Source organism: Schistocerca serialis, chromosome 3 (genome assembly GCF_023864345.2).
Source record: "Schistocerca serialis cubense isolate TAMUIC-IGC-003099 chromosome 3, iqSchSeri2.2, whole genome shotgun sequence".
Classification (NCBI taxonomy): Eukaryota; Metazoa; Arthropoda; class Insecta; order Orthoptera; family Acrididae; genus Schistocerca; species Schistocerca serialis.
Genome location: NC_064640.1, coordinates 681,979,552 through 682,002,448, shown reverse-complemented (window position 1 = coordinate 682,002,448; position 22,897 = coordinate 681,979,552). Strand labels below are relative to the sequence as shown.

Below are 22,897 nucleotides of genomic sequence, written 5' to 3'. Positions count from 1 at the left end.
AGAAGCCTATTGGCTTGCAATAACTGGTTCAGCAACCCCTTGTTACTGCCAGTGTTCTAAATCTGTAACTACTTTTTCCTGCAGGACAGGCCATGCCTGAAAGCATTTCAATTGTGCGTTGGCTTTTGATGTTACATGCTCCACAAAGTTGTTAGCTTTGCCTAACATATCCTGAAACAGTTCACAAAACTCAATACGTAATTGCGAGATACTGTCATTAGGCACAAAAATGTTGACTGACCGCGCATTGTCTTCTGTTTGTAATGCAAACAGGTTGAAGGCATCCATGTCAAAAATGTTCGGACTGTCTTTTGCACAGAGAACCACAAACAAGACTGGTTTTGTAATTTTCTTGAACGTGGGAGGGAGACTACAAACACCTAAGATAAGGATATAGTCACCATTGAATGTGGATGACACTGTTTGTGAGTGACAAAAGTTTAGACTGACCTAGCTGTCCATAGGTAAATCTATTCAAAAGTGTGACAGATGGTCCAGTATCAAGTTGCATACAAACATCCTGCTTGGAAATGTTCAGTGATATAAACAACTTGCTCATCTATCTTTGAATAGGATATGAGTTCTGGGAATTTGACACTGAGTTCGCTTTTGATATAACACTGTTTGTCTTGTTAGACAGTTTTTACATGACTGCATTAATACTCATGTCATGATTTTTAGAGGAACGAACTCAGTGACACTGCATAACATTTTATCACTACAGAACTTTCCACACTTATACCTGATTTTAGACTGTGTAATCAGACCTCTTAAGTCTGCTATGTATCCCCTGTTTGTTTGATAGTCTCAGCTTCATGCAAGTGATCGAGTTGGCAAAATTTTCCCAGTACTTATTTGGTTTTATTCTGTCAAAGTATTTGTATATTAACAGTATGCTTTAAAACAAAACAAGTGTTTATAATTTGACCCTTTGCACTTCTTATGCCCATGTTTGTGTGAATGTGAACTCAGTTCTCTAAATGATCACTGAAAGAGAGAGAGAGAGAGAGAGAGAGAGAGAGAGAGAGACTGACTGACTGACTGACTGACTGACTTCACTCACCTGTAAACTTTCGTTTGTGATGCAGGTGCTGTGCCTTGAGGATCAGCAACATTGTACGGAAACTGGTGCGCATGGAAATATCACAGATGCTGGAGGTCCTATAGGAAACATTGTAGATAGAGTGGAAAGTCAAGAGAAGCGCACCCGTTTCTCCTTGCTACATGATGAAGGCTCAATTGGTGAGAACTTACATAGCTACTGTTGTACACATCCATAACATAGCCATGTGCCACGATAGTGCAGTACATAACAGTTATCATTTAGAATGAGTCTGTCTGTAACCCATGAATTGAGTTATGGAAGCTCCTCATAATACAGGTGACCACAGTATATACACTAGGTGATCAAAAGTATCTGGACACCTGGCTGAAAATGACTTAAAAGTTCACGACACCCTCCATCGATAATGCTGGAATTCAATATGGTGTTGGTGCACCCTTATCCTTGATGACAGTTTCCAATCTTGCTAGCATGCATTCAATCAGGTGCTGGAAGGTTTCTTGGGGAGTGGCAGTCCATTCTTCACAGAATGCAGCAGTGAGGAGAGCTATCAATGTTGCTCGGTGACGCATGGCACGAAGTCAGCATTCCAAAACATCCCAAAGGTGTTCTATAGGATTCAGATCAGGACTCTGTGCAGGCTAGTCCATTACAGGGATAGTATTGTTGTGTAATCACTCCACCACTGGCAATGCATTATGAACAGGTGCTCGATCATGTTGAAAGATGCAATCACCATCGCCGAATTGCTCTTCAACAGTGGGAAGCGAGAAGGTGCTTAAAAAATCAATGTAGGCCTGCGCTGTGATAGTGCCATGCAAAACAACAATACAATACAACCACACCATAACACCACCACCTCCGAAGTTTACTATTGGCACTATACATACTGGCAGATGACATTCACCGTACCGACTCCCTGCCATTGGATTGCCACATTGTGTACCGTGATTCATCACTTCACACAATGTTTCTCCACTGTTCAGTCGTCCAATGTTTACACTCCTTACACCAAGCAAAGCGCCGTTTGGCATTTGCCGGCGTGATGTGTGACTTATGAGCAGCCGCTTGACCATGAAATCCAAGTTTCCTCTCCTCCCGCCTAACTGTCATAGTACTTGCAGTAGATCCTGATGCAGTTTAGAATTCCTGTGTGATGGTCTGGATAGATGTGTGCCTATTACACATTACAACCCACTTCAACTGTTGGCACTCTCTGTCAGCCAACAGACAAGGTCGGCCTGTAAGCTTTTGTGCTGTATGTGTCTCTTCATGTTTCCACTTCACTGTCACATCGGAAACAGTGGACCTAGGGATGTTTAGGAGTGTGGAAATCTCGCGTACAGACATATGACACAAATGACACCCAATCACTTGACCACGTTCGAAGTCCATGAGTTCCACGGAGCACCCCATTCTGCTCTCTCATGATGTCTAATAACTACTGAGGTTGCTCATATGGAGTATCTGGCCACAGGTGGCAGCACAATGCACCTAATATGAAAAACGTATATTTTTGGGGGTGTCTGTGTACTTCTGATCACATAGTGTACATGAAGGGTAGAGTTGGGTATCAGTTGTGAAGCCATAGTATAACTGTATCACAGTGCCATTACAGAGATTATGACTCAGCAGTTACACAAATTTGTGATTTATTCAATTTGAAAAACACAACATGTTTCTGGAAGACAAGATCCCATTGTCAAGTTTTGTAATTGCAGAGAGATATCCAATATATGTACGTTAGCACATGAAAAATCCCATTGTCAAGTTTTGTAATTGCAGAGAGATATCCAATATATGTACGTTAGCACATGAAAAATGTATCATGCTTACCTTATTCATAGAACTTGATATTGGGAACTTGTCTTTCTGAAACTTTATTTTTCCAAATTAAATAAGCCTTTGGGCAATTGGTGCATCATAATCTCTGTACTGCAAGTTAAAAAGAATTATTCCTGAACTTATAAGTTATCATACTTAGGAATGAAATGTTTAGTTCATAATACTTTGCAGTGGAACTTCAAGTGGTGTAAATGATGATGCTCTCCTTAAAAAAAGGTAAGTCTGTACCAGCTGACTGTTACATTTAATTAAACAAAATACAGGGTTGGAGCTTTAATAGTGGCAACTATTTATTTACAGCTTGTACAAAATAGATAAGTGTTTCAAAGTTTTACTGACCTTCAAAGTAGTCACCAGCATTGTGTATAACCTGTTGCCAGTGATGTGGAAGTCATAGGATACTTTAGCAGTGCCAGTTGTGTGGACAGCTCGAGTGGCGCGGTCTATTGCCTGACGAATTTATAGCATTTCTGAAGCGAATGCCATGAAGTGTTTCCTTCAGTTCAGAAATCAAGTTGAAGTCACTAGGTTGGTTGGTTGATTTTTTTGAGCGGGGGGGACCAAACAACGAGGTCATTGGTCCCGAAGTCACGAGGGCCTAAGTCAGGGGAGTGCAGTAGGTGGTATAACACTTAACAGCCCCATTAGTCAAACAAAGCAGTAACAGCTTGCACTGTATGTGCTTGAACATTGTCCTGCAAAATGATGGTCAGGTCCTGTAGAAAGTGTTCATCACTTCCGTCTCTAAGCTGGTCATAGGTTATGTTCGAAAAATGAACAGCATAGAAACAGAAGTGATGACACTTTCTGCAGGACCTTACCATCATTTTGCAGGACAATGCTCAAGCACCTACAGTGCAAGCTGTTACTGATTTGTTTGACTGATGGGGCTGCTAAGTGCCATACCACCTACTGCACTCCCCTGACTTAAGCCCTCGTGAGTTCAACTTGATTTCTAAACCGAAGGAAACACTTAACAGCATTCATTTCAGAACTGCTACAAATTCATCTGGCAATAGACCGCGCCGCTTGAACACTGGCACTGGCACTGGCACTGCTAAGAGTATCCTACGGCTTCCACATCGCTGGCAACGGGTTATGCACAATGCTGGTAACTACTCTGAAGGTCAGTAAAACTTTGAAACACACATCTATTTTGTACGAGCTGTAAATAAATAGTTTCCATTATTAAAGTTCCAAACCTTGTATATTCTCAGTTGTGAATACGGACAACCATTGGCTGTGTAATGAGATAACAACAATGAAAATTTGTGCTGGACCGGGACTTGAACCCAGATTTCCTGCTTTACGCAAGCAGTCACCTTAACATCTGTGGCTATCCATGCATGATTCATGGTCAGACCCAAACTTCCGCATGTTGCCGTTCGTGCCAAACCTGCACTCATACACATAACATAGTTATGATATGGGGGGAGGGACATTTTAATTGAGTCACTGCCTGGTATCGGTGATTAAAGTGCCTGTATTGTTAAGAAGTACGATTCTATCTTCCATCAGACATGCAGGCACATTTCTGGAAGAGATGATCTCACTATCAAGTTCTATAGTCATACACAGATATCCAATATATGTATGTTAGTATGTGAAATAATGCATCAGGCTCTCCTTGTTCATAGAATTTGATATATATTTGTAAGGAATTTCACATTTTTCCCAGACACAATCACACATCTCAATTTCCATGAGCTCGTAACGCCAAAAATAAATTATAGCAGTGGTTAGCACACTGGACTCGCATTCGGGAGGACGATGGTTCAATCTCGTCTCCAGCCATCCTGATTTAGGTTTTCGGTGATTTCCCTAAATCGTTTCAGGCAAATGCCGGGATGGTTTCTTTGAAAGGGCACGGCCGATTTCCTTCCCAATCCTTCCCTAACCCGAGCTCTAATGACCTCATTGTCGACGGGATGTTAAACACTAACCACTACCACCACCACAAATTATAGTCCTAAATAACAAGCAATAATAGGCCTAAAATTTAATAAATTTTTATCAAAAGTACATACTGCCCCTTTGGTTTTTGAAACCACTAGTAAAAGCAGTAGTACAAACTCAAATTTATGTTCCAATAATGTTAGATTACTTTTATTGTCAGTGATCTCCTCAATATGATCATTATAAGACAGACCACCTGTCACAATCTCCTACAGTCACACAGCACAATCTTCTCACTGACTGTTGCTTTGAATGATGTAAGTGACTGCTGCAATGCACTTAATTTGTAGAACTACCTCAGTGTACCACTAGATGTGTCTGTCTTCCAACAGCATTGGGAGTTTCATGAGAAAGGCACTGGTACTTAAAAGAAGTGGTTTCTGGAAGAAATCACTGCCACTCAAATGGTTAATTCGATACGTCATTTTCACTTTCAAGTGAAGATTGCTAGGAGTAAACACCGTATGATCTTCTTCAGGGAAACAATTTTTAAAAAGGAATTTAGTATTTTGGCCTTCCATCTGTTATCCTCTGTTTCAATGCCATTACAGTTAGTGAGCATCTGAACAGATGGCTGTGATCCATTTACATGATTTAACACAAGTGATCATCTAAAAGGTTACCTCACCAGTTGATTCTGTGAATTTAGAATAATAATGTGTGATTCCATGTGTCTGCCACTTGCCACAAACATTTGAGTCTCCCAGTCTATAGTTGGTAAGCTGAGTTCTCCTTTCTAATTTTGCAGCATGACCAGGAAATTTATGCACACCCTTCTCCAGGTTTTCGTAGAAATGTTTTGCGGGTGCTGTTCTTGATGCGAGGGGTCTATAAAAGTATCAGACTACCAAAGTTAATCTGCCTATAACACTTATCTTCTTCACCCAAATTATTTTGTGTTTGGATTGTGTATTAATCTCACTAGATGTTATTGTAGAATTTGGCGAAGAGTGGGTCAAAAGCCTCAATGAAATTTTCGTGTGAAGTCATACCGCTTTAGGCTATTAAAATATTATTTATTGTGATGGTAATTTTAAGACATGATTATTGTCAAGCATTGTGGGATGTTGTGACCAACGCAACAACATAATGTTCCCAGCTGTATCAAAACAAATACATGTGGTGGTATAAATCTACTTGCTGTTCCATACACCATGTATGCACTCATGAGAAAGCTGACGAAATAACGGTGAACAGCAGACATGTTTCTTGTTATTTCATCAACTTTGTAACATATGTGTGCATGATGTATGGCACAGCGGATAGATTTATACCAGCCGATATATTTGCTCGGGACTATGTTCCAGCATGTCACAACTTCCTGCAATGCAGGCAATGACCATGTGTAGAAACTGTGATAAGAGTAAATAATATTATAACAGCTAAAAGTGGAGTGACCTCATTTAAAAGATATTATCGTATTACTAATGATTATTAACACTCCACCACACCCAGCATATCTTTGCAATATACATTCCAGTTGCAATTTAGAATTTCAGTGCTGTTAACATCTGGTTTCAGGCAACTTTCTATTCCTAATAATATGTGGGCATTATTATTATTTACTGTTCAAAGAAAATTAATGGTTGCAGTCAGTCTCATGTTCTTTGAACTGGGACCTGCCTGTCATCCTCAGCCATCGACAGCTGATGGCTCACCTGAGGATGACTGGCAGATGCACAGTTGAAATATCATGGAGTTTAGTTCACAATGACTGACTGCAAGCTCAAAACTTCTTCGAACACGTAGTTTGCTGGGAAAGTTTTAAAATGCAGATTATTATTAATGTCTGTCAGTGAGCGACTAGTTTCATGATCTTCCCATGGGCAGTGCTGCAGTTAACTTACTCTATATTAAAATTTATTCTTTGTGATCTGCCATGACAAATGCTGGTCTGTGTAATTAGTAGGGCTGATATTTTTCCCTCTCTGAAACTGAAACATAATTTGTTGGAAATGGAGCCACTGTGGTGTAGAAGTGGTGGAATGGCAGATTCTGGTGGTGGTGGTGGTGCTGGCCAGAGGTGGCTACGAAAACTCTGCTGCAAGATGCAACATATTTCATTTCATCTTGAGTTATAATGTCAGAGTACTGAGACGCCCCTGGACAAGTCCCTTGCAGGTGTTAGAAGATCGTGGCCGTTTGATGTCCGCATCTTGCTTTGCTGACACCTTTTACCCCATTCAGCAGCACATGCCTGAGTTAGCACTATGTGGCCCTGAGCCAGCAGTGCCAGCAACTCGTATATCCACAGAATTCTTATTGGCATCCACTGTTACTGGGTCCGCTATGAAAGGACAGGGGCAGTACCACCCTGGCAGCGAACTGCTACCCTCCAAAGCAGAAGTTCTGTACAGCCTGGGGGGTCAGTTCATCCTTTGTGTCAGTCTAAGTCTTCAGCTGCTGTCTTAGAATTGTGACTGGGTATGGTGGAACTGGCTGCCCAGACTGTCGTCATGTGCTGGCTGGCCCATAGTTCGATGGAGACTTTGCGTGGATCCAATGTTGCGCAGGGTGCTGCCAGACACTGCGTAACTGTGCTAGAATCAGAGGCTATTTATAGTGGTTAATGGAACACTTGTCATGCTGATATAGTGCTTTCAAGCGTGTTCAAATCAATACACATGTGCCTCTGTGGTGTGGAAATATTCCACAGGCCAGCAATGCCTGTGTGCCTGCCTCTGTTCTGTGCACACAGCTACAGTGGAGCTGCTTTTAATTCAATAACGCCTAAAATTTAGTGACGGCGTTACAAAACTCCACTCCTTGGGAAGACCCAAACCCTGGATCCGAAGCCGTGACCTGTCTGCAACAGAGGACTTCACATACGAATTTACAAGAAAGATTATTTGCAATTTTCCTCTTACATTAAGCAACAAAGCTCAGAAGATAGGGCTCATTCTCTCTACGTTTCTCATCCCACTAGCTTGTCCATCCATCCTCATGTAACAAAAACCTCTATTCTTGTTTGAGTACCTCTTAAACATTGACCCCTCCAAAACATTAAACCTCGATTTTTATGAATATCCCTTCATCTATCCCATATGGCAGCTCATGTTGTAAGCAACAAGGCTTGTTTCAACACCACTCAAGGTTCCTTGCCTTTCAAATGATAATCAGTTATGTACTGCAATACAACTCTCGTACTACTATATCTATATTCTTGTACCTCTCGTAATTTCTCACTAAAATACTTAGCTTGCATATAAGTGAACATAAAGTATAACACTACATATAACATGAGCTGAACTCCTTCCTTCTGTCCTCATCCTCAATTGATATACTAATACTTACACTTCTAAATAACATGCACGTTCTAACACAAACATAAACTACTCTGTCCTGCTTCCGTGGTCTTAATCCATATGGAATCTCCTGTACATGTTGTGCAAGGTTTCTGCATTTCCTCTTCTTCCTATTACCCACAGCTTGATCCCCAACGTTGACAACACTTCCGTCAGTGAGTCTGGAGCACCTCGAAACGACTTCAGACGAGTTTGTAATTGAAGCTTGACATTTATCGATGATGTTGTTTCCACTTCCTGATGTGGCCCCTGAGAACAAGTTACAAATTTCTTGGGCTTACATTGGGGAACATATAGGTTCAATTATGTTTCCCAAATTTATTTTGTGGCAATGTGACCACACAATTTTCCAGTCACTCACCGTATTTCACAGCTCTGATGTTTGTTCCATAGACACACTGCCAAATTTCCCTCACTGTTTTAGCAAAATCCTTGAAGAACTCCTCATCCTTGCCACCTCTCGGCCTTATTTTGTCAATCACTGATGGCATGCTCCATCCGTAAAGTACCTCATATGGTAATAGTCTTGTAGCAGAATGGGCTTTTGAATTGCATCCACTTGCAGTGAAGGATAAACACGCTTCCCAATCATTATGGTGTGTATTCACATAAAGACTCAACATCCTTCCAATTGCGTAATGTATTCTCTCTGTCCTGCCATTAATCTGAGGGTGCAGTGGATTGTCCTTAACTTTCTAACCTTTAGCAAATTGCAGTTTTAACAAATCTGATGTAAATTTTGTATCCTAATCAGTCATAATAGTTTCTGACACTCTAAATTTGAGAACCCAGCTGTTGACATATATATATATATATATAAAATGATCAATAATAGTACAAATCGATTCCCAGCTGGAGTCCTGTTGAATTGTCCGAGGATGCACACAAGCTCTTGCATATCGATCCACATCTTCTTTCCTAGATTTCCACCATTAGAGTTCCACTGCATGCCTATTCATTGTTCTACAACACCCATGTCATAACAATGTGAGGTCATGTGCTTCTTCCAACACTTCCTGTTTCAGCTTCACTGGCACTACTACCCATGCATACTGATTACATTTTGCATCAGTCCAATGCGTTGCTTGCCATTGTGCAAGGTCATGACTCAGTGTCTGTATCATCAGGCTTGTTTATGACTAGCCTCAATGCCCATCCAGTCAGCGTACTAGAAAAGTCCTTAACCTCCCCCCCCCCTCCCCCTCCCCCTTTTTTCCCCTCTCTACTCTTTTCAATTGCCAGAGGCATATGCTACCAGAAGCTCCTCTTTGTTTACCGATTGACCGAGAACACACCCTGTATCTTGATTATTGTTGGCTGACAAAAACCTTTTCTCACAGCCCAGAAAAATTAAAGCTGGGCTTGATGTCAATACTTTCTCTAACTCTTCAAATACACTTTGGCATTCTTTTGTCCATTCCAACTTTGCCCCCACTTTTATTAACAGTTAAGTGTTTCCATTATATCTGCAAATCCTTGTATGAATTTTCTATAATAAATCCCTAACCTTAAAAAATTTAACTTTTTGGTATTATGAGAAATTGAAAATTGTCATACTACTTGTATCAATGTTGGATTTGTCTTGACTCCTTCAGTGCTAATATACATGCCCTAAATACATAACTTCTTCCAGTGCAAAATGGCATCTTTCCATCCCTAATGTTAAATTTGCTGCTTTTAATCTTCTAAAAACCCTTTGCAAATGTTGCTTATGTGCCGCCATATCATTCATAAAAACAGTTATATCGTCTAAGTAAACCATCCCCCTACAAGGTTTCAGTCCCCTCAGTACTCCATGCAGCAAATGTTGAAATGTTGCTAGAGCCTTTTTTAACCCAATGCCATCCACCAAAAATGCTGTTTTTGGACTGTCCTTGGGTATACTTCTATCTAATGAAGCCTCCTTAGATGTAAGGTTAAGAAGAATTTACGGTGCCCCAAACTGTCAATAGTTTCAATGATTTTCAAGACTGGATATGCAACAGTTATGGCTTTGCTGTTAAGATGTCTATAGTCACAACAGAATCTATATATTTGGTCCCACAGCTGCACTCCATGTACTAGTGTTTCACTCTGTTACCCCACCCACTAGCTGTTGATCAATAAATTCTTCTAATATTGATTGCAAACTGTGTGGTACACAGGAAGGTCTAAAATATATTGGCAACCCTAGTCCTGTAGGGATATGATGCTGTGTTACAGGCGTTGCTAGTAAAGGCTCTTAAGGAAAAAAAAATCCTCAAATTCAAACAATAATTTCTCCATTTCTAAACTGACCGTACCTCTAAGATGTTCCAGCTCCGTATGAAATACAGTTTTATTGGCAGTTTGCACACTACCCTGATGAACACTGAGTCCATACTCACATCATCTGGCTAACAGCATTCCTTTGGTGAGCTGTACTCCCATCAGCACCAAAATTATGTAAATTCACAGGCACTACTTTCCCATCCATTTCCTCTTGTACGTGTGCTGTGCTTCTCCTTACAACACAATATGATGTGTCTAATACATCATTTCCTGCCAGTGGTTCTACCAAGCACATTGCATTAACAGGCCATTCAGGTCCCATATTTACACAGACCAACATCCCGGTAACTTGTGGCACAATAACATGCAAAATAATCCTAATTGTTGTTGACTGCGATTCAAGTCGTTTGTCCCTTGAAACTGATGCACCTTGCATCCGTACTTCACTGGTGACTGTCTCACCTAACTGGAATGTTATCCCATGTGTAAGTTCAACTATATGTCGCCTAAGGTCAGTTGTGGCATGCTGCATTATCAGAAAGTCTAGTCCTATGATCATGCAATAACTATCACTTTCCCATTTCACCACTTCTACACATTGCTTAAAACACTGCATCTCCCCTGAAAATCTACCATTGCTAAAGCCAAAGATTCCACTGTACTATCTCCAACTCCACGAGGGTTTAATCACCTCTGATCCATGAGGTCCATACTTGCCACTGACACATACACCCTTGAGTCTGATAAATATATGTGCTTTTTACCCTTCACTATTCCCTCTATACTACATTCCTCCTCTGCATCCATATTAGGTGCATTGAAATTTCCAGAATGTACAAATTTCCTGGCCAGTAAGGCAAAGCTTACATAGGTCGGACAATATGCAGAGTACATGAAAGGTGCGTTGAACATGAGCACCACACCTGCCTTTCTTGTCCAGTGAGTCGGCCGTAGCTGAGCGTTGTTTTACCACATGACACTCTATGGATTATTCTGCCACAAAAGTCTTGGCCCCAGCTAAATACTTTTGGGATTCAGTAATTAAAGAATCTGTGGAAATATGTCTAGCACAAAATCTTATTAATTGGGATGGTGGCATTCAGCTGGACAATGCATAGGGACCTGCTGATCTCTTTAATATCTTCAAAGAGAAAACATTTTATTCATAATGACACATCTGACGTTTGTTTTTAGCGATATGAGCACACATTTGTCAGAGGATGAACATGTAGTTTCACCTTTACGTAGGTGCCTACGCACCACAGGTAGAACAGTATATGCAGAGGCCACAGATTTAGATAGAGGATGCTCCTGCGACAGTCACCAATGCGCGTGCATTTCCGCGCAAAGTTTTGTTATAAAGCCGACACTGTTAACTAGCAGTCTCCGGTGATGGACACTCACCTGAAGACGGCCAGACAGTTGCCAGCCAAAATATTGTGGCAAGGAGTCAACATGGTCCTGCTGCAGTCTTGAAACCTCATACAGTATTCAGTACACCGGGAAAACTTCAAGAATCTCAATACTCCTTAGTATTGCCATGGAATTGCAAAATATCAGCCGGTTCCCCTGTCTGTACAAACATAAGCCTCAAATCCATATGCATCACTTGCTTAAACTCCGTGCTCTCTACACATAAAATGGAAAAAATCACAGAAACCAATAGTTTTCTCATTCACCCCACTGTTTGATGAAACTGCAGGTTGTGATTGTGAAGCAGTGCTGTGTGGAGGTCGATTGTGCTGGCAGTAGTCATCAGACAAGGTCTACAAGTAGTTCTGACACAATTCTGTAACAACATGGGGTGAATGGGGTTGCCACTATGGGGTAGAGATGATGGAGTGGCAGATGGTGGAAATTGTGGTGCTGGCCAGGGGTGGCTGGGAAAACTCTACTGCAAGATACTACATATTTTATTTCATCTTTAGTTACAATGTCAAAGTGCTACAATGCCCCTTGATATGCCCTCTGCAGGTGCGTGGTCAAGCATTGGTGCCGATGCTGTCGGAAGGTCATGGTGGCAGGCTGTCCTTTTGACATCCGCATCCAGTTTTGCTCACAGTGTTTACCCCATTCAGAAGCATATACCTGAGTTAGTATTGTGTATCCCTGAGGCGCGGGTCTCCCGCATCGCTCCCCTATGCTCTGTAAAGGAGTATGGGACTCATCATCATCATCATCATCATCATCATCATCATCATCATCATAATCATAATCATCATCATCATCCCTGAGTGAGCAGTCCGCATGACATGTACATCTGCTTGATTCTTAAAAGCGCGTGCTGCTGCTGGGCTAGAAGATTGCCCTGGTACTGATAGTGGCAGTACCGCTCTGGCTGCAAACTGCTGCCCTCCAAGACAGAAGTTTGGTGCTGCTGTGGAGCTTGGGGCTCATCTTTTGTATGACTACAAGTGCAGACTTAGAATCATGAGCTGGTCTGGTGGATCTGGCTGTTCAGACCAGCATCAGCTGCCAGCTGGCCCATAACATGATGTCGACTTGCGTCAATCACATGTCATGGAGGTTGCTGCCATACTGAGCATAAATGTACTAGAATCAGAACAAATTTGTAGAGGTTAATAGCATACTTGTTGTGCCGGTACGTTACTTCCAACCATGTTCAAATCAACACCCCTGTCTCTCCATGTTGTAGAAATATTGCCTAACCACCTTGCAGTGTACAAACAGCCTAGCTTGTGATCTTACATATCAGCACTGTGCCTGCCTGCCTCCTTGCCCCACACACAGCAGCATTGGAGCTGCTTTTAATTCAGTACTGCCCAAAATATAGTGATGGCAGTACAAAACCCACATTTGCACCATATACTCTAGTAAATTAGTAGCTCTTTCCTATATGTAATGCACTCCTGATGTGCTAAGAAGGGTCCTACAATTCTCAATCTGGTGTAGGCCTTCCACTCAGTTCCAAATCACAGGTCCGTGATAGCAACCTGTAGGGATTGATGACAACCTGAGAACCCAAGCAGTAGGCATAATTGGTGCCAGTGGGCGTTGCAGTTTTCAGCTGGATGTACTCAGTGCATCCCATGGCAACAGGCAAAGTTTCCTCAACATATTGAACAAGATCACCTGTTCAGAATACAGAGCAGACACTGTCCTTCCTTCTCAATACTTGGGGAAACACCAAGGGGCTGCAGCTACCTAATGCTGGAGCTCCTAATGAACTGTAAATCCACCTTTTGAACTTGGTAAGTCCACCTTTTGAACTTGTTTGGACCTATCAGGATAATCAGTTCCAGTCCTAACAAGACGAGGCACCCAATGCTGGCTTAGGTGTACATTCAGTATTGGACGAAACTTTGATCCCATTTGTTATGCATAAGGGGGCAGTGTTTTAGTCATTTATCACTTTTTGCTTTCCATTAAGAGATTTGTGACCCTGCCACTGTTAGCCATTCATACTCAGGTAGGCTGACCACATTGAGTGTATGGGAAGGTGCTGTGATATCAGAGATCCAAGGTGTCACTATAGACACCAGAGATTCCTTAGCTTTTATCTCAGGTGCCTCTCAATGCCACTGCAGTTCAGGGCAGCAGCCTAGAGCCTATAGACCATCACCGATGCAACTGCAACTATTTGCAACTATTTCCCTTGCACCCACACTCAACAGGTGCTGCCTGTATGCATATTTGACTTATTTACATCTATACAACAAGGAATACAGTACTGCCCAAGCAGTTGCTAGATGCAGTGTTATTCCCTTTCTTCCATTTTCTGTGAGCTAGGAACTAAGGAAAAGAGAGAGAATTAACACTATTAAAATTTATGATAACTGCTTTAGTTCACCATTTGTTATCATCAATAAAAAGTCCTTTGTCCTTTAAAAGACAGGCTTTATACCGTGAGTATTAATAGCTCACTGTCTAGTCTTGGATGAGTGTTGTAAGATGACATCCTTGTACAAAATGTGACATTAAATGCAGAAGTGGTATCATAGTGTGAAAGGTCCTCTGTCCTCATTAACAGAAAAGAATACACTGAATTCCAAACTAATGGGTTTACATTCATGAACAGAGATGGAAAGCATGGATGTCCTACACACACACACACACACACACACACACACACACACACACACACACTTCCCTTCATTATCAAACTGATGATTCCTTGATGCTTGAGGATGTATCTTATCAATAGATCTCTTCTGTTAATCCAGTTGTGTTTGTTTTCTCCCCAGTTCAATTCAGTACCTCTCATTGGTTTCCATTTTACCCATCTCATCTCCAGCATTCTTTGGTTGCATAATATTTCAGAAACTTCTGTTCTAGGCTGAAATGTTTATCATCCATGATTCGCTTCTATACAAGGCTACACTCTATACAAATGCTCTCAGAAAACACTCCCTAATACTTAATTTATATTTATTAAAATATTTCTTTGTTCAGAAATGATTTTCTTGCTATTGTCAGTCATAAAATGTAACCTTCTTTACTTTGGCCATCGTTCGTTATTGCACTGCCCAAATAGCAAAACTTATCTACTAATTTTAATGTCTCATTTCCTATCTATTTGCCTCTGCATTGCCTGATTTAATTTGACTGCACTCTATTGCCCTCGTTTCACTACTACTTGCTCAATGTACATATTGAATAACATCGGGGATAGGCTCGCTTCTCAACTAATGTTTTCCTTTCATCTCGTTTCACTCTTAGAACCCTAGTCTGGCCTCTGAATAACTTGAGGATAATCTTTTGCTACCAGTTTTTTATACCTGCTATCTTCAGAATTTTGGAGAGTATTTTGCAGTCAATATTGTTAAAAGCTTTCTTAAATTTACAAAAGCTGTAATTGTAGCTTTTTTTTTGTGTCTTCTGAGGTAAGTCATAGGGTCAGTATTGCCTCAAATGTTTATTCATTTTTTCCAGAATCCAAACAGACCTTCCTACAGACAGAGTCTACCAGTACTTCCATTTATTCTGCAAATTATTTGAGTTAGCTTATGGTTCAGTAATATTCAGTTGTCAGCATCTGGTTTCTTTGGAACTGGCATTTTTACATTCTTCTTGTAGTAAGACAGTATTTCACCTGTCTTATATACCTTCCATATCAGATGAAATAGTTCCTCATGGTGGTTCTCTTAAGGATTTCAATAATTCTAAGGGAATGTCTGCTGAGTATGCCTTTCTTTCAGCTTAGGTCTTTTAGCACTCTGTCAAATTTGTCTCACAGTATCAAATCCCTCATTTTATTTTCTTCCATTCTCACACCATTTTCTTCAAGATTCTTTCCTTATTATAGCCCTTCTGTATATTCCTACCCTTTCCACTCCCACTTCTTTTCTTGGTACCAGTGTACCATTGTACCATATCAGCTCTTGGTACTTATACAGGTACTTCTCGTATCTTCCAAAGTTTCTTTAATTTTCCAATATGCAGCTTCTCTCATTCCCTTAGACATGCATGCTTCCACAACTTTGAATTTCTCATATAACTACTCTCATTTTGCACTGCCTGTGACTCTTAATTTTTTAGTCATCTTTATTCCCCTTTTCATGCTTTGTTTGTTAAAATTTTATATTTTCTCTTTCCATGAACTAAATTGAAATTCTCAACTCCACCATTTCTCATATACAGCTTGCTCAGTACATCCTTTCAACATCATCAATCAATCAATCATCATCATCATCATCATCATCATCATCATCATCATCATAAAGAGAAGATGCTTCACATCTGGCAATTTGTTAACTGGGTCATTCCACGTCAGTTCAACCAGGGGCTCCAGCTCATAGTCTTAGATTTGACTGAAATTCAGTACACTAATTCTACCATGTGTGGAACACTCATGTACAAAGTATTAGTTTCCCCTGCCAATTAGTTCCAGAATTATGAATTGTGAAAGAAGGTGGTGTGACCCGGAAATTGCAACCTGCATCTGGCAATATATCTTCAGACCCAACTTCAGGTCTTAATAACTTCGGAACTATTCCACACAGTCCAGTGAAATTTTTCAAACCCAGTAACATCCATTTAGAGAACACACTCCATGAATCAAAACACCAACAACATATTTCTGATGGGAAATAAAAAATTCCAAAATGTGATTAAAAAAATGTAATACGTTAAAAGGTACATATTGTAGATGCCCTCTATGCCAAATATAATTCACTCAGAAAGGGTATAAATGTTTTTGTGGTAAGCTTAATGTGGCCTAAACACACGCATAACTCATCATGCCCATATCAGTCACAAAAACTGAGTTACATGCACACGAAAATACAAAAATTTGAAAAATTACCTGAAAAACAAGGATTTTCGAAGTGTGGTAGCACAAAAGGGACAAGCGGTATCCAAGCCAAATTTCACACACTGCATAAGTGGACCATAATGATATATATCTCAAAATTTCAGTATGTTATTGCAAGACATTTGTGTACAGTGGATGCTGACAGATGTATTTGGTGATGTGGCCGTTGTTCCACAACACAATTTTGTAAAAACGTATCGTAAACTGTTCTGCCTCTTCTTATCCTCTCTCACAACTGTTTAATCATTAAGCAACAACATATAGACAGATTAACACAACCTATCATTAATGTTTACTGCACCTTAACTGCTAAAAACCAGTAGATTGTGCTTCGAACAGAAGTTCTCCCACACTTTAGCTACTGTACTCTGTACATTGAGAGGCAAATTGTACTGTCTTTCTGACACTGTGGTAGGAACTGGAACTGTCATAAGAATACGTTCAAAAGGAATCCAACACCTGTCTGCCAAACATGGCCAATGAAATGATCTTTCTGGTCCTGCTGGTGCCATGAAGTTCACAAATACATCACCTTCTGCTTCACAGCACTCTGCAACACATCCTAAGTACCATTTGTCATCATAAACAGCAATTACATAACACCCTGGTTGTATGTTGCTGCTTTTGCTTCTGAATCCTGAGTCAGACACACTGTGAAGAGACATGTTGTGCATGAACCTATAGTTATAACAGGACAGTCTGCTCATCTGCACATTGTCAGAGTCTGCTGGAGAGAAGTGATGATGGCTCCTTGTGCCTGCAACAGTTTTAACATGTTCTAGTCTGCTTTTTAGCAACTCTTCGACTGATTTCACCTCATCTTTTGAAACATGTATGCCAGAGATATTTTTCTGTACCCGGGTAAATAATTGAAGAGCTGTTAGAATGTCACCTTCTGTAGGGTGCTGGAGACTAACTCGTGATGCCATGCGCTTAATGGTAGCACCAATACCATCACATACATTTTTACCATGACTTGTTGCAAAAAAATTCCATTCTGCCTGAATCTGAGAATCCTGGTAATGCATGCATAAATTTTTGAGATTTTTACAGTTTTTGTACTGACTAGCTGCCCCATCACTGAAGTATTTCGCAAAATGTATGTGAGGCAGCTTGTTTTTCGCATATGCCATGACAGTGCGAATGTGGGCATGAACTGCAATGGCATCATGAATTAAACAGTCACTAAAAACGCACAGGTTCATTGACAGACACATCACTTGATTCACCTCTATAGTAAATCACAAATGGCTGGAGAGTTGCTTGACTGTTGTCCCAATGATATCGTTGGATGGCATCTTGAACTATAAATGCATAATTTTCAGGAAAGTCTAGTATTACTATAATTTCATCTTGTTTGTGGAAGCACTCCTTGGGTTGCTTTTATTTTCCTAGCTTGCTTTACCATATATGTAGAAACATTGAATTCCTTTGCAGTATAGTCAATAGACCAGCTGGAAGGTGCAAGGGTAAGAATAGCTACGTTTTCTGGCGTGTGGATATGGCACATTTTTCTTTCAAATCATTCACAATTTTGTCCAGATCAGAGCATTTCTGGCATGATATCTGTTCCTTTGGAGCAGATAGTTCCTCCTCTCCAACCATTAGTGTGTCAGCTATTTTGTGTATTAATTCCATTTGAGCTTCTTGTAGTTTTCTTCTACCATAGCTGGGCCTGTCTCTTTTTGCAACTTTGTGTGTCTTCATGGGAGACAAACCAAGAGCAGTCACTGAAGTATTTAATTGCTCATCTGCTGTGGTTGTAGGTGGCTGATACTCTTCGTCACTGTCATGTAAATTATCAGAATATTCTTTATTTTTTAGCAGTTTAACACACCTGGAACATAACTTTTGTCCTGGTTTCATGTTAAGTCCCATGCACTGATTCTTTTTCAATACTGATTTTATATCAATTTCTCTGAGGCTACACTTCACTGTCTTCTTATGAATCCGAAATGGATCAAAACAACTTCTTTGTAGGAAAGAATACTTATCCAGAAACAGTTTCATATGATGATAACAAATACTAAAGTTTCCTGGAACTGTACTTCTTGTGCCCACAGGGTGTATCCCGGATCTCCATAGCAACAAATCTTGGTCCGATTCATCCAGATCATACAATACAAAACGAATGCCACATTTTGTTCCATATGTTGTTTTATGACATTCAGATGCTTGTGCTCTACCAATACTGCAACTTGTTTGAACAAAAGCACCACTAGTACGCTCTTCTGTCTCCATACTGACTTTCCACAACAGTACTGACCAGTCTGAACTAGAATCTTAAAAACACGAATAACCTGTTATTGTTGCTTGTTTCCTTTGTTGTTCCTGCCTAACAATTCTGTCCCTGAAAACTACCATTGTTTAACTTTCTGTTGCCTAATGGTTCCCAACAATTGCTCCAGCTTTATGTGAAACAAGCTGTCTGCATCATCACTATTACTTGCTAAATCATGTTAAAAGAAACGTAACCAAATACATCTCTGTCAACTTTTATTGTACACAAATACCTTGCAATAACAAGTTGAAATTTTGCCACATATTATATTATGGTCTACTTATGCAGTGTTTGAAATTTGGCTTGGATATGACTTGTCCCTTTTCTGCTACCACTCTTTGAAAATCCATGTTTTTTTCAGGTAATTTTTCAAATTTTTGTATTTTTGTGGCCATGTAACTCAGTTTTTGTGGCTGATATGGGGATGATGAGTTCTGTGTGTGTTTAGGCCACATTAATCTTACCACAAAAAAAAGAAAAAACCTATTTGAGTGAATTATATTTGGCATAGAGGGCACCTACAATATATGCCTTTTAACGTATTACATTTTTTTAATCACATTTTGGAATTTTTTATTTTCCCTCAGAAATATGTTGTTGGTGTTTTGATTCATAGTGTGTGTACTCTAAGTGGATGTTACTGGGTTGTAAAAATTTCACTGGACTGTGCGGAATAGTTCCAAAGTTATTAAGACCTGAAGTTGGGTCTGAAGATAGATTGCCAGATGCGGGTTGCAATTTCCGGGTCACGCCACTTTCTTTCACAAGCCATAATTCTGAAACTAATTGGCAGGGTAACTTAAAATTTTGTACATGAGTGTTCCACACTTGGTAGCATTGGTGTGGTAAATTTCAGCCAAATCTGGGACTATCAGCTGGAACATTTTCTCAAATTGCTTGAATTGACATGGAATGACCCAACTGACAAAATAGTTGTATTTTGGACAGTGGTGTTACTGAAGGTTGAGCAAGAGATATTGTTCCATATATGTGTGGTTTGGTGGCTCAGTTGTTAACAGTCAGACTACAGATGAAAAGGACTCAAATTCAATCCACTGCCAGTTTTAGGATTTTTGTCTGTCGCTCATCGTTTCTTTCACCTCTGTCAATGTTTATTTTTGTTGATATGAAAAATGTCGAGTTGCACTGTGGTTCAGAGTCCAACTTAAATTGCAAGTCCCCTACAACTGGTTGGATAAGTCAGTTGAAAGATAGGAATAAGGCAACGGAATCCCACCTTCAACAGGACCTTGCCTAGTACCGCATTGTGGTAATAAATCCAACCTTCAGGTACATGTCAGCTTTACTTTTGTAGGTCATGAGGCAGTGTGACACAATATCCATAGATGTTATTGGTCTTTATTTTATTTCAGGTACAGTGAATTTAATGCTTTACCTTCTTACACTTAAGTATTATGTTTCTTATACTTTGTGTGTGAGGTAGTCACAGTGACCTAATTGTGTTTCAAAATGGGGCCCCTTTATTTAGTGAATGTCAACAGGATACTATTTCTGCTGCTATAGCTATAGATAACTGGAAAAGAGTTCTGACCTAACTCTGCAACTTATTTATATATGTTAGACAGTCAAACACTAAAATTTTATTTTGTATGAAACCAGTAAATATTGATTTTTTTTAAGGTTCCGTACCTCAGTATGTAAAAATGGAATTCTATTAGGGTAACTTTGTTGTCCATCCCCTTTTCCTCACCAGTGGATAAAGATATCAAGTTGAAATTTATATGAGAGAAAAATCCAGTCTTGGTGGCAGAGGTTTAATTTTCAAATTTCAATTTCACATTTTGTTTGTGGTAGGCATCTTCAGATTATCTACAATGAAAAAATTACAAAAATAAGTGTAAGGAAACTTCCTGATCCCATCTTTGGAAAAACATATTCTATGGCAATACAGTAGGCTAAAGAAACATATAACAAACAGCGGACACACACACACACACACACACACACACACACACACACAAAATAGAACCAGTAAAGACAGAATGAAAACCATTCCTATGAAATTTGACGGCAAAATGTCCCTGTAAATACAAAAATATCTAAGGAAAAGTGATGTAAATTTGGCTTTCAGGTTAACAACGCCCTAAAACTGCGAGTAAAACAAACTGAAAAGAATGTATGACAAATTTGATGGCTCTGGAGTATACAAGATTGATTGTAGTAACTGTGACAAGTATTATATCGGTCAGATGGGCTGCTCTTTTAATCTCAGACTTGAAGAACATTCACAGACAAGGAACAAAACTGCTTTGGGATAGCATGTATCTGAAACTGGTCATTCTATAGGGAACATTGAGAATAGTATGCATATTCTCCATAGGGTGGGAAAAGGCTGTGCTCTTAACTTGTTAGAAGAGCTTGAAATTTATAAAGCGAAAAAACAAGAGCCAAGGAAAGTGCTTAATTGGCAGAACGATTTCATGCCCAATGCCTACTTTGCTTTGTTTGCTCTACTTTAATCACTGAGCACCTCTGTTTTTATATATCTTTCTGATAGTTTCACCTAGTATAGAGTGCTTTACATGTTTACTTTGTTTTCATACGTTGTGCACAGTATGCTAGTGTTTCCTGGTTCCTTCTCTATTTATATAATATACTTCATTAACTAGATAATCTTCCTCATGCCATAGTACAGAGTTTTATCATTATTTTCTTGGAATGGCGTGCCACAGGATATGAGTGGGCCTTCTGGCGGTCACATTCCTCTAACCACTTCTCACCTATGCAGCGTTCTGCCGTTAGCGCCAACAGAGGGCGCTGATTATGTACAGCAGTCTATTTTCATTCATTGACCTTCTTTAGCTATTTGTTTTATAATTTTTATATTATTCTGTGTAATTAGAAAGCTGTTTATTATTTATGTCATTATCTAAAATATCGCCACTTGAGCATATGTCAAGTACTGGCTCTTAACTTTTTCCTTTTTAACAATCTACCATTTGTCAGGTTTTATTTCAGTGGTTTTTATTGCTGTAATGCCTTTTATAGCTTATAAACCGACTGCAGAATTTACTGATTGTGCCCCCCTTTTAATTTTACGTCGTACAATTGTCATTGAAGAATATGTGTACACCTACAGTAACGACATCTGGCGAACTTGCAGCACAAACATTGTGTTGACTGTAGCAGAGGACATATGGCAGTCCTTAGTGGCTTGCACCTCTGTTGCATTTCATTTTAATTCTATCTAATGCTGTCAGGTATGACCACAGCTTTCGTATTTTTTTGGTACGTTATGCTGTAACGTTTAGTTTTAATTTTGTCCGAAGAAGGTGTCCCTTGTGACACGGAAACCTAGGTCACAACTTAATTGTGTTTGTGACTGTGAGGGCTGTGTTTTTAAAAATTTTGTATTATACATCAGTCGCTGATTGAAAGTCAGTTAAAAACCTTAAAACATTATTAACATTATACATCTTTATTCTTTATTTCTACATATTTGCAGCCCTCTGCCACTAGAGGGCCCTGAATTGTAGTGTATATAGCAGTGTGTAACATGACTATTTCGGTGCATGAGAAACAATGTACTGTAATCAAGTTTTGAATTCAAAGTGTTCATCCACACATGGAACAATGCCAGACCACACATGAGCACTGTGACATCTGTAACAATCTGACACCTTGGGTTCACTGTCATTGATCATCCTCCAACTTGGCCCCATCTGAAAAGAAGGGGTGAAATTGTGGGTCCATCAACAAAGTCAAACATTCTACAGTGATGGTATCAACAAATTGGTCTCTTTTAAGAGAAATGTGTTTGTCTCCAGGATGTCTATTGTGAAATATGTATGGAGACATGAAAAAGAAGGATGTGGAATGTTAATTATGTTTGTTATTTTTAAAAAGCTTTAAAAGTTTTCACAGTAAAAATTCAGAGGCATTACTTTTTAGAATGGCCTTTT

The 22,897-nt window shown here is 39.7% G+C and overlaps 1 protein-coding gene across 2 annotated transcripts in view; it reads left to right on the top strand.

The window, feature by feature from the left end:
* The window catches only part of LOC126470564 (GTPase-activating protein and VPS9 domain-containing protein 1), a 366,100-nt gene that overhangs the window by 136,472 nt on the left and 206,731 nt on the right, over positions 1-22,897 (top strand). For both annotated transcript variants that reach the window (XM_050098503.1, XM_050098502.1), the window contains exon 11: positions 1,089-1,242. In XM_050098503.1, the coding sequence (XP_049954460.1) occupies positions 1,089-1,242 (154 nt within the window). The remainder of the gene's footprint in view (positions 1-1,088; positions 1,243-22,897) is intronic.